We start from the raw sequence: 12458 nt of genomic DNA, 5'->3' as shown, positions 1-12458 counted from the left end.
TCCTATCTGTGCGTGAAACTAATTCACAAGATGGCCACCTTCTGATTTTCTGCATGCAAGATAGCTATGCTTATGAAGCAAATCAACAAGGATTGCCTTTGCCAAAATATGATTGTGTCGGTTGCAGGGATGGCCGCGGTCCACATCCTGAACTAGGGGTTGGAGGTAGGACACAAAAAGGAAAGGAAGGGCAGCAGAAAATTAGAGAGGTTATCACTGAGGTCTGATTACAATCCCATCTAACCTTCATGGAAATGCTATCGCTTAATTATGGACAGCACACTCAGTCAAAGAAACTTCCAAAAAATGGTAAACACTGATGCCTAAGGGGACTGACCAAAAGTCCACTCTTGCGTACTGTACACATGCGTGCAAGCGTGTATAAAAATAACAGAACACCTCTGACACACACAGCTACAGTTGTCTGTACGCAAAACCTAAAAATGCCAATCTTTGTTCTGTCTTTGCATCCAACAAGTGCCTGCAAAATCTCTTTTAATCTTCCTGGCTTCGAAGCATTATTAGGACTAGGGTAAAGGTATACACCCAAAGGCTTTAAGTTTCATGCCATGCTTAGGAATAGCTGAGTTTTCTCTGCCTCTAGTCTACAGTTCTCATGGGTTTAAAGAATGTTAAAACAGCTTTCTCCTCACAGGCCCTCACTAGCTCATGTGATTGATAAGATATCTTGATATCATACCTTCCCATAAATGTTATATATTTAGCAGTGGACACAGAATCTCTGTGACCAGTTTAGAGAGGGATTGGGTACATGGGTTCCCTCACAGGGTCTCACCAGTCCATGAGACTGATGAACGTAGCTCCCTCCAAGCATCTAAAACTGGACAAATGATGTTGAAAAAGTCCTCTTTAGGAGCACAGCATTGAAGAGCATCATCTTCAAAAGGTTTAACGCTGCTTGGCGTGATTTTCTTTCAAGAAATACATGCATGCACATCACTACTCCTGCATGCCAGGCCCGGTTCAAGCGGGTAGGCCAGGCCCACCCAAACAGGAGCCTGGCCCACCCAAACATGAGCCTTGGCCCTTGCAATGACAACATGAAGGGCAATAAAAAATAGACACTTTAATTATTAAAAAATACAAAAACATTGCAAGCATGGGATTTCAGAAAAATACATTTAAAAAGGGAGTGGATTAAGTCCAAATTGGATGCAGGTGTGAGATGGAGCTTGCCGAAATGTTATGCCGATGATAGATCACAGACTGTGGGCCCCTCACAGAGTTTTTTTGCTACGTGATCCATATACCTTACCAGGGTACAGTTTAATTTGGTGTTCCTGGGGTCAAAGCAGGCCAAAACAGCTGCTCTACACGATCTAATCATGTTAGTGTTCCAGAGATGCTTAAGGAGCAACCGTCTTTCATTCAGCAGTTTTGGGCAAAGACAAATTATGTGTATTATGTCTTCTCTGTGGATCCCACAAAGTCGACATAGTTCTCGTCCGTAATCTCTTTTCCATTTTGGTAGATGGACCAACAAGTCGATCACTCCCAGTCTCAGTTTTAAAAAACGTAATTTTGTTTGTGCAGTAAAAGATACAGTTAAGTACTGCTGTGGGGTCAGCAAGGCGTAAGATTGCAAGGTTAACCACCCAAGACTTCTTTTTGCTTGACGAGCCTTGTCTTCGACTATTGATTGCTTTATGTGGTTATTTTCGCTAGCCATTTGAATTCATTTTGACTTATGTGCATGCTCCAAAGGCCATTTAGACAAAGTTGTTAGGCCTTTTTCCCAGTAGTCATGCCCTGCACGCCATAAGTTCTTGTCAAGACTAGCCCACAGATGTTGAGCTAGGCTGCCTTCCTTGGATGACCTCAATTTATGGCAACACACGAGAAAAGACATGGCTCTGGCGTGTGTTTGGTGGCAGATTCCCAGTTCCAACCTGATTTGTGCCGGTGATGTTTGGGGCGGTAACTTGAACACTGTTCTGTAGATCTTTGTGATGATTTTGTCCAATTGGCCACTGTCCAAGCCTTTGAGGACTTCACTGCCGTAGGTTAGTGTGAGAATGATTATTGCCTGAGCGACCTGTATTGTTGGTGCGAAAGTTGGGCCTTGTAGTTCCTTATGGATTGATCCAATTGCAAAAGCAAGTGCAGCTCCCTTCCTTTTTTGTTCTTCTAAGTGGGTTTTGTAAACGTTCCTTAGAACTTTGTTTTTCTTCCTATTCTGGGAGTTGCGTGATTAGGCCTGGGCTCTTTCTCACAGGCATCCCTAATCACGCATCTTCTCTTCTTTTTGAAAGGTAGGCTGCTGTGAATATTTATTTTTCTACTCAGCGCTGGAGAAAAGAAGTTTGTTTAGTTTGATTCGCCTTTCCTGACCCCTGCAGCTGCTAATTAGAACAGGCTGTGACACAAAGTTTGACTAACCTAGTTGGTAAGAGAATGTGTTACTGTTTGTTCTTATTGTTCAAATCTGCACAGGACCAGAAAAGCACATACTTTGAGTATGCTTCATTTAAATAGTTTATCATTACCATGGCCATGGATGTAAGACAATGAATGTCCCGATACCTGGTGATTAATGATCCTGCTGGAGAGCAATCCTTAGTATGTTGGTAGTTTTGAAATGCAGATAAACTGTATTTAGTGTGGATAGCTCAGTGGGTTACTGCCTTTGTCAGAGATTCTTGTGTTACTTGCAGGTCAGAAGTTACAGTCCTAACTTTGGACAGTGACCTTATAACTGTCATCAAAGTGCGGCATACAAACATGAATGGTATAGTTAGAACTTCACTTTTTGTGTTGCGATATAGAACTTCCCCGGTCTTTCATTATTCTAATGTTGCTTAAAAGAGTTTGGGCAGATATACATTTTTATTAGTAAAGCATAACCCCCCCAACCACTGGGGTATGCTTTAAATCCTGAGTTTGTACTTCCCCAGCCCAAACCCTCTTAAAATATACTGCCCACCAGTATGGATGACATGTGATTCCTACACCTTGTAATTCTCATTGGCTTATGTGACATTACCTATATACTGAGTTACATACTTGTATGATTCCTTGTTTCTGTATAATGTGTGTGTGATGTAAAGTACTGTGAAACGCCCCTACTCTGATAGGAGTAGCGCTATACAACAAATGAAATGCATATGAGAGATGGGCCTATGGAGAGATGAGGGGCACTGTTGGAGGGGGATAGTAATGGTATCTGGAGAAAGAGGTCATTGGTGGGGCGCCAAAAAAGACTTTCACACTAGGGCTAAATCCGACTGTCATGGCCTTTCTGTTTTTATTTAATTTTGCAGTCAGGTCATTACGGCAACTGTGGAACATATTTTAAAGTGTGTGCTAATTATATTTACTGCTTTACTCAATGTTTTAAGTTTGAAGGTGATTTTGCTAATATTTTTTGCAGGAATAATGGAAGTGGAGCTGGACGGTGGCTGATATGGGGCTGGAGCCCATGGTTAGCTGTAAGATAAGGTGCACAGGTGAGGGATGTTAGAAAAGTGGATAATCGGGCCTGGAAGTACTTTTGTTGAAGCCTGGCATGCTGGAATTTGAGGGTTTGCACTTAGGTCCAGACATTGCCCTTACTTTCAAATAACTCTCCACATGCTCTGTATACACACAACATCGATCCCTTGTATCATTACGACTGTGTGCAAGTAGATACGATGTAATCTAGGGCTTGTAGGCTACCACAAGAAGCAACAAATTGGGCCCACAGTGGCCTACCCAAATGCACCCTTGACCCACCCAAATAAAAATTCCTGGAGCCAGGGCTGGTGCACACTAAACAGTTTTTTCCGAATGTGGAATGGTTTACTTTTTACCCAGAAGGTCTCAATACCTTCCCTCCAGGTGCAGCTCGTTTTGTTTGGCAGTTTATGTGCTGCATTTGATTTCTCATGATCGCTTCCTGCGAAGGGATCCAAAGCTACAACTCCCAGAATGAATTATAGTTACATAATGCTCAGGTGTGGGTTATTAAATTCCAGGTCGCATGAGGGTGATCTGAAAGCCTATTATCAATAGTATTTATTTTATAAAATCACAGAAGAACTAAGGGTGGAGGAACTGAACCAGTGACTGCCAGGTTATGCACAGCTCTCCACAGCAAAGGATCGAACTAATGAGCGACATAATCATAAATATATATCATTACTTATTGCACAGGCAACTTTCTAAGCATCGCTCTTCTTGACCACTGTCTAAACATCAGATTGAAGGTCTAAACTCACAGCTTCACAAAGGAAAATGAGAAAAGTAAATCGCATACAGGGCAACCAGAATTAATGTAAATGACATATGGGGGGAGGGGGGAGTAAGAATGTTATACAATCATCTCTGGCCTAGAAGCCCTGAACTTGCATAAGATCGTCCACAAAACCCCTACACATCGCTAGACACATCCTAGATGTCATTTTTGCTAATACAGAACTAGTTACCTTTCAAACGATGACTCCAGTCCATGGTCAGACCACCATTTGCTTGCCTTCTAACATAAAACAACACTAAGTGACGCACCTAAAATCACCTTACGTTCATCCACCTATTGGTGGTGGAACAAACTTAATTTGGAACACTTAGAAACACAACTAGCATCTAGTGGAGATCTAGCAGCAATAAATTCTGTTAAAAAACTATATGAGTGGCTACAGGAAGTTTTTGATATCCCAATACCACTAAAAACCACACAACAGAACACAAGAAAACAAGCACCATGGAGAAATCAGACATAAAAGAGATAAAACAACAAATTAGAAAGCAGCAACGTGCCTTGCTCAAGACAAACACCAACCAAGACAAACTTCACCTACAGAAAATTAACAGATTGAACAAGTCAGCTATCAAAAAAGTGAAGAGAAAATACTAGTCAGACAGAATTCAAAAGGCTAAATGTGCAAATAAAGAATTATATAAAAATTCTAAATTAATTTTGTAAACCAAAATTGCCTTGAAGCAGCTCATCCCATTACGCAAGGAGTTCACAGACAAACTGGCAAATCATTACCAGGACAAAGCAGACATGTTGGACTCCTATTTAAAACGAAGACAAAGCATCAGCACTGACCCTTTTGCAAAGCTACAATCCAAGAATATTCCAACCCAGCCTCTCCGTTCCTTCCAACACATTTCACACGATGAATTTCTGGACCTGGTCAAAGCAAGGAGGCTGCCGGCAGCCCTTCTCACCCCTGTCCACCGCAAACCTTCAAGGCAATTCTTATAACAACTTCTGCTGCCACTCCAGTAAGGATAATCATCAACAACTTCTTAACTATCGGAATATTTCCAAAAGAACTAAAAAAAACTCCAAAAAAAACAAAAACATACATACACCCATTACTGAAGAAAACAAACTTGGATCAGCTGAATTCTGACAACTACAGACAGATATCAAATGGACCTTTCCTGGACAAACTGATAGAAAGAGCAGCTTTCGCACAGAAGTCACAAATCATTGAAGAGAATGCCATACTTTCAGACTTCCAAATGGGGTTACGTCCAGGAAGAGGCACATAATCTGCTCCCTTGCCATCTGGAATGACCTGGAGAACACAGTTGACTGCAACAGGGTTACTGCGCTACTTCTCTTAGACCTCTCGGCTGCCTTTGACACAGTTGACCATGACATTGATACAAAGACTCCACGAAGCCTGCATAGAGGGGACTGCTCTAGACTGGATCACATCCTACCTTTGCAACAGAACTAATGTCATCCATCCCCACCTTTCTTGTCCAAACCGTACGTCATAAAAGCAGGGGTCCCTCGGCTCTATTATCTCACCCATTCTTTTCAACATCTACAAGAAGTAATTACCAGCACTGATCAATTGATTTCACCTAATGTGCTATAACTATGCAAATCTCAATGGTGGGTGGTCTACGCACTCCTATTTAAAAAAATTGAATCTAACTAATTCGATCAGTGTGCTGTGCCCAATGGTGTGTACCTAATCACACTCTATGTAAACTGAAAGGGGGGGGCCTGCCTGCTTTCCTGCCTGCTGGACTCAGACAGCACAACTATAAGTGATTTACAATTTGTTGACAGAAGTGTAAACAGAATCTAAATTGCATTCAATATTCTTTAATCATTTTGATTGTTAGTTATACTTTCTCAAAAAAGAATTTCCAACAAAAGTATGACATCCTACACTTGATGTGTACAAAATTAAATTACAAACACTATGGCATTCAATAAATATGTACAAACATCACAATTTTCTTGTTTATACAATGCAGATGTCAAAAACATTTTTTTGAGAAAGTATAACTAAATCAAAATGAATAAAGAATATTGAATGCAATTTAGTTTCTGTTTACACTTCTGTCAACAAATTGTAAATCACTTATAGTTGTGCGTGTCTGAGTCAAGCAGGCAGGAAAGCAGGCTGGCCACCCCCTTTTAATAACTACGCAGATGACACGCAAATACTCATTCAACTGCAATGCCTTAAAGACCCTGGAAACTTTGGAAACCAATTTTCAGTTGTCTCAGAGCTGTGGATCAATGGATGACGTGGAGCCACCTCCAATTGAATGCTTCCAAAACGGAAATACTCATGTGTGGCAACTGGGAACATTATGACCCACTCGCCATGTGGTCTGATGATCTGGGAACACCGCCTAAAATATTCAATGAAGTAAGAAATCTCGGAATGACCATGGATTCCAAGCTATCAATGAATGCCCAAGTGGACAAATTAGCAAAATCAAGCTTTGTTACTATAAGAACTCAGCAACAAATCTTCTCCCGATTTCCACACAAAGTCCAGGCTACCATCTGCCTTGTTTTGTCCAAACTTGATTACGCCAATAGCCTCTACCATGGATCACCTTTAACGACCATGAAAAGACTACAACGGATTCAGAACTCAACTGTCAGACTACTCTTACGTATAAAACCGAAGGTCCACTTCTTCCCTGCCTTGAAAGCCCTGCATTGGTTACCGGTTGCCAGAAGATCCACGCTCAAGCTGATTTGTATCACACACAAAGCGATACATGGAAAGGGACCACTTCATCAGGAATAAAACCACCAAACACATTCAACAAAGGAACCTCCGTCCTAGAGTGGCACCTCGCCTCAAATTCCCAAGATACAAGAAATAAACAAAGGGTGGAACATCATTCCCTGTTCAAGCAGCTAAACTATGAAACTCTTTATCCCAGACATAAGATCCACGGATAACCACTTTATATTCAGAAAACTAATCAAGAATTGGTTCTTCCCCACATAACCACCATACACAAATAGATGGAAATATACAGCATATCTCCTTGTATATAAGCATTTATTTGTACTATAGATATGTACCTACATATGTGTATTGCTTTGTATAAATGTGTAGAATAGTTATTTAAAAAAAAAATTATAGATATTTATTAGCTCTGCTTAACAAATGTACATATTACTGATAGTTACATTATTATATGTTAAGTGACTGCATAAATAAGTAAATCTTTTAATCATAACTATCTACAATTGCTTCACTGTTGATCTACCAAAATATATATATATATATATAAATATATATATAAACAAATTTAAAGGACAACACTTGAAACCCGGGGGTTTATTTAATGCATCTTTGATCTACATATACTACCTTCCTTTATGTATCTATATACCTTCCATGTACTTATGGATCTAGATCTTTATTACTTTTGGATCTATATATTTATTACTTTTACTTATTTATTTTTTTCTAATTCAGCATATCCAATGCACTACCCTATTTTTTACCCTATACTGCTCTCAATATAGCCTCTAGCTCAACTGACATCTCAAACCACTTTCTACTACTCTTTCCAATACACTAGCCTATCTCACCCTCTACCTCTATCAATATATCCATTACCTCCACTCTTTCCTCTCAAACCCCATATCACTACTATGATCCCCAAAATACCCTTCAAGACTCTTCCCTACTCCACCATTCCTTGCATCATCACATACCTCTTTTTACTATTCTGATCCCTGAAAAACAAGCCTTTCTAAACCCTCCCTCTGACTCTTCCCCCTCCATCTTTTACTCTCCCCCTCCCTTTTACTTACCCCTCCACCTTCCTTTTACTCACCCAAACCTCCTCCTACTGCTATGAGCTCCAAAACAAACAAAAAATAACTCTAAATCCTTCCCTTATATCCCTCTACTATCCTTTTCAATCCAAATAACAGACTAATACGTCCCCACCACTCAAATTAATTTCATATTTCACTATACTAATCCATTATGGGTTCCGGAATAGCGTGCTACTCCACGAAAAAGTTCTTCAACACCTCATCAGGGGTAGCAAGGGCTATACAAATGCAAACCTTTTTACCTCTTCTACCCTTTCACTATCCTTCTCAATTCAAATAACTAACATATCTACCACTCAAATTACTTACATATTTCACTATACTAATTCACCACTAATCCTTTATAGGTTCCAAAGCAGCGTGTTACTCACAGAAAAAGCGCTTCAACATCCATCACGGGTAGCAAGTTCTATATAAATTCAAACCTTTTTCCCCATTCTCAATCCAAATAACTGACTAACATATACACCACTCAAATTACTTTAATATTTTCACCATACTAATTCACACTAATCCTTTATGGGTTCTGGAGTAGTGTGCTACTCGCCAAAAAAGCGCTTTGACTCCTCGTCAGGGGTAGTAAGCGCTAAATAAATGCAAATACAATACATCAGAATATTCAGCCAGTTCACAATCATTTCGCTCAAGTGCCTAGCATTACAGCAAATCTCCTTGGAAACGGATACTTATGTTTGAGACCAAGGTGCGCATATAGGGATGACCAAGCAATATTAATTACATAACAATCCTGCTCGCCCTGATACCTACATTTTAAACATATCTAGGTTGAATGTGCTGTAAAACCAATCGACTTTGCTTGACAGAGTGTGTAAGCATAGCCAATCGTCACTTTTGTTGCCAACAACATTTGCATTACAGGACATGTCGTTTGGTTTTCCTCATTAAAACCACTTTCTTCCCAGTCTTGTTTCTTCCCCTTTCCTTAGCTTAAAATACAGCACATCCAACTTTAAAAACAAAAAATAAAAACCCACTGCTTCTAGGGGAAAATATGCAGACAATATTTCTGCAAAACCTGGGAACGTCTGCAAACAATTTTGATAAGTACTGCAGACGTGGACTATTGTGTTTTCAACTTGGGAATTTAACAACGAATTCAAATAATCAAGCTTGTACGAAGGTGTATCCTGCTTACGTCAGTGCTTCAACAGCCCGAAATGTATTCCAGGATTAGACTGAGGCAACACACCCTATTCCAAAACCAATGTAATTTCCCCATACAATGAACCTCAAGGAGCACCAACACACGGGGAACAGCACCACAAATAACAGTGGCAATTCACTCTAATACCCTTCATCTTTTAGTTATCGCTCTCATTACCTTCTGCCGCTTGGCTTCCATGGCCGCTAGCATGCTCAACGACCGGCACACTCTCTGCAAGTGTGGCGGCTGCACCTCCTCCCGGATAGAGCAAGTTGAACAGGCAGAGGACAAACAACTTCCCTGAACATCAGGTCTCAGCCGCCATCATTAACCGATCAATTAGTTCAGGGGCAACGGGGATAGAAACAGGACAATCCTGACAGTGGCAGCCTTTAAACATAGAAACCGGAGGAGCTCGATATCAGCCTTCCTCGGATATGAAAACTGAAGAAGGACTGCAATAACAAATCTCTCTGTACATAGAAACTAAAAGAAGACTAGTTTCACTTTTCCCCGGATTATTTTCTACACCCATTTCCCTGAGCTTTAAAGTGGAAAATAAGCAGGGCGAAAAGTCAAAAATTACTTTTTAGCAAGTTTTTGCACTATTGTCTAGCGTCAGTGCTGCTTGCAATTAGCGCTTGCATGTTGCAGCGCACACAGTTCTCAAGTTTCCCAGGCTCTTGAGCAAGTACCAATGCCATAGCTCATCCAATGCAGTTTGTGTCATTTCTTGCTGGGACATACATGCCAACATATTAGGACAGGGACGTGGGAGATTTAGGAAAAAAATAGGGAGAATGAAAATGTAGAAATTGATAGTCTCCCGGTCTGTTGGCATATATGCTGGGATTTGTGTTGTATTGTAATATTTATATAATATAGGGTTTACTACCCCCTCTGGATCGCTGAAGTACTTGCCTACATAGGTAGTGTTGTGTGCACGCGCGGCCTAAAGTTGGCCCTGCACAGTGCAAGCAAACACAGAGACATATACATTCCCAGCTAGTATGAATGGAAATTTCGATTCTATTAAGGACACGGCGGTGCATATATGCTTAACTTTTCTTTACTTCAAAACTCACAGCAGCAAAGAATTTAAAACTACAACTCTCACGGATAACAGTAAAATTACTTCAATACCACATGTAACAGTAGCCAATCACAATGCCCCTCAAAACAGTCTATGTCATCCTCCTCTTACCCTCTTTCTTTGTGCCAACGGTGGTCTGTTCCGCCTCCCCTTTCTGCTACAGCAGTCATCATTATTTACCTTCCACAACAAGAAGGCATACAACATACATGCTAACATTTTAGAAGAGAAAAGTGGAGGATTTATAAAAAAATAGGTAGAATATAATTGCCCCATTGACTTCTATTGGGCCTGAATCGGGCTACTGTCATGTATGGGCTTTTAAAGTCTGCTGCTGCAGGATCGAATATTCGAAACGCAACTGTGCGTTTTTAGGTCTCAGCCTGCGAAAGACTGCGCACATGCGCAGTCGAGCTGGCGAGACTTAATGAGCTAGAGGAACTTTCACTAGCGAGGTTAAGCCCCGCCCCTCTTCTCCATTGGCTGGCGTCCTAAACGGTGGCCAGCCATTGGAGAAGAGGTCCTAGTGACGTTCTTCTTTCTCTCTAAGCTCCGTCCTTTTCAGACTGGCTTACTTGACTTACTGCTGAAGTAAAAGCTTTCTTATCTTCTTTATGGGGCCATCTGTTTCGGCCCATAAAGAAGATAAGGAACCTTTTACCGCAGCAGTAAGTCGGCAGACAAAGAGAAAATGACGACGTCATGGCCAGCGCTTGTTACTCACAGCGTTACTCTCTGTTTGTGTCTATTTTCCGTTCCATGTGCCTTAAATGTTCCCTTCTGCCAGATAGTGCACAGCTTGTTCTGGTTATCAGTGAAAAGGTTCAGGCGGCCCCCCCTTGCATGTCTCCTCCCTGCCTTCCTCTCAGCCAGTGCATGCCTGCTTCCAGGCCTGTACACCGGCCTCCCCCTCTTCTCGCCTCCTCCCCCTGCTCACTGTGTGTTTGTTCTGACAGCAGGAAGCTTCCTGTTCAGGCCTTCAGTTTGGGCTGCCGGTGCCCGGCTCCTGCGGTGCTCGGCTGTGTCTCCTGCTCCCTTCCTCCCATGTGACCTGTTCTCCTCTCACACTTCCGGGTCCGGTGCCGTCCTCCCACCGTCGTCTGCCTGGTACCCGGCTCGCTGCTCCTCTTCACCCAGGGCCATGGCGGTGGTGCGGGCTCCCCTGGCCGCCGTGGTGCTAGTGCTGGGCCTGCTCGGCGCCCTGTCTGGGCCGCTTCCTGGAGTGGTAAACGGTGCTGGTGAACACGGCCTACACGGACCCGGTCAGCAACCTGTCGGTGCCCGGGGAGCACGGAGAGTGGCCGCTACGGGGACAGCTCGCCCAAGCAAAGCGTGCAGGGCCTGGTGGGCGTCCCGAGGGCCGCGCTGGTCCCCGAGGCACCCCCCGATGCCCTGGAGGGCTGTGCTGCAGGCACGGTGTACTATGTGGCGGGGGCCGCCGCCTGGCTTCACCCCCCCGTCGAAGGAGAGGAGGGCGTCACCGGCTCATGGATCGCGCTGGTGGCCCAGGGGGGCTGCACTTTTAAGGAAAAGGTCTTCAACGCCGCCCGCAGGATCGCCGCCGCTGTGGTCATTTACAACGAGCCCAAGGCGGGCAACGCAACCGTGTCCACATCTCACATAGGTAAGAGTTGCCCCCTCATACACACACCACCCCTTGCCATACCCATGACCCACATAGCGCTCCCCCACCACCCCGTTGTACATGTGTAAGATGCTCACTACAGACACAGGCAAGACATCTCTCCAACTAGAATAGCTGCCTCTCCCCCCTCCCCCGCAACCTCCACAGCCCCAGGTACCACCCTATTCTTCATCTAGAAGAGGCTCCCAAGCAACGTAAGAATAGGTTCCTCGAGAACTAGGCTGGCACCATAGTCTGCCTCCATACCACCTCCACACACAGCCCCGTCCCCCACCCCGTGCCACCTCTCTGTAAGAGGCTTTCTCATAAACATAGATACCACGACAACAAGAAGTGCCCATCCCTGAAATCCTGTCTTCAGACCCCCTCCTCACACTGCTCCTGGTATCAACGTGTTCTACCTCTGTAAGAGACTCCCTCCCAACAGGAACATAGACATGGCTCTAACGGGGAGTGCCCCAAGCTTTACACATTCTATCTCGAT

General features: G+C 43.0%; 1 protein-coding gene across 1 annotated transcript in view; it reads right to left on the bottom strand.

Annotated features, from left to right (window-relative positions):
* The window catches only part of SETD6 (SET domain containing 6, protein lysine methyltransferase), a 216345-nt gene extending 206678 nt beyond the window's left edge, over window positions 1-9667 (bottom strand). The window contains exon 1 of the mRNA XM_078671270.1: window positions 9414-9667. Within this exon, the coding sequence (XP_078527396.1) occupies window positions 9414-9446 (33 nt within the window). The 5' untranslated portion in view covers window positions 9447-9667. The remainder of the gene's footprint in view (window positions 1-9413) is intronic.
* Between the last annotated feature and the right edge of the window lie 2791 nt (window positions 9668-12458).

This window comes from Lissotriton helveticus, chromosome 12 (assembly GCF_964261635.1).
Source record: "Lissotriton helveticus chromosome 12, aLisHel1.1, whole genome shotgun sequence".
In the NCBI taxonomy this organism is placed as follows: domain Eukaryota; kingdom Metazoa; phylum Chordata; class Amphibia; order Caudata; family Salamandridae; genus Lissotriton; species Lissotriton helveticus.
The sequence above is the reverse complement of the archived record's forward strand: the minus strand, read 5'-3'. Positions and strand labels throughout refer to the sequence as shown.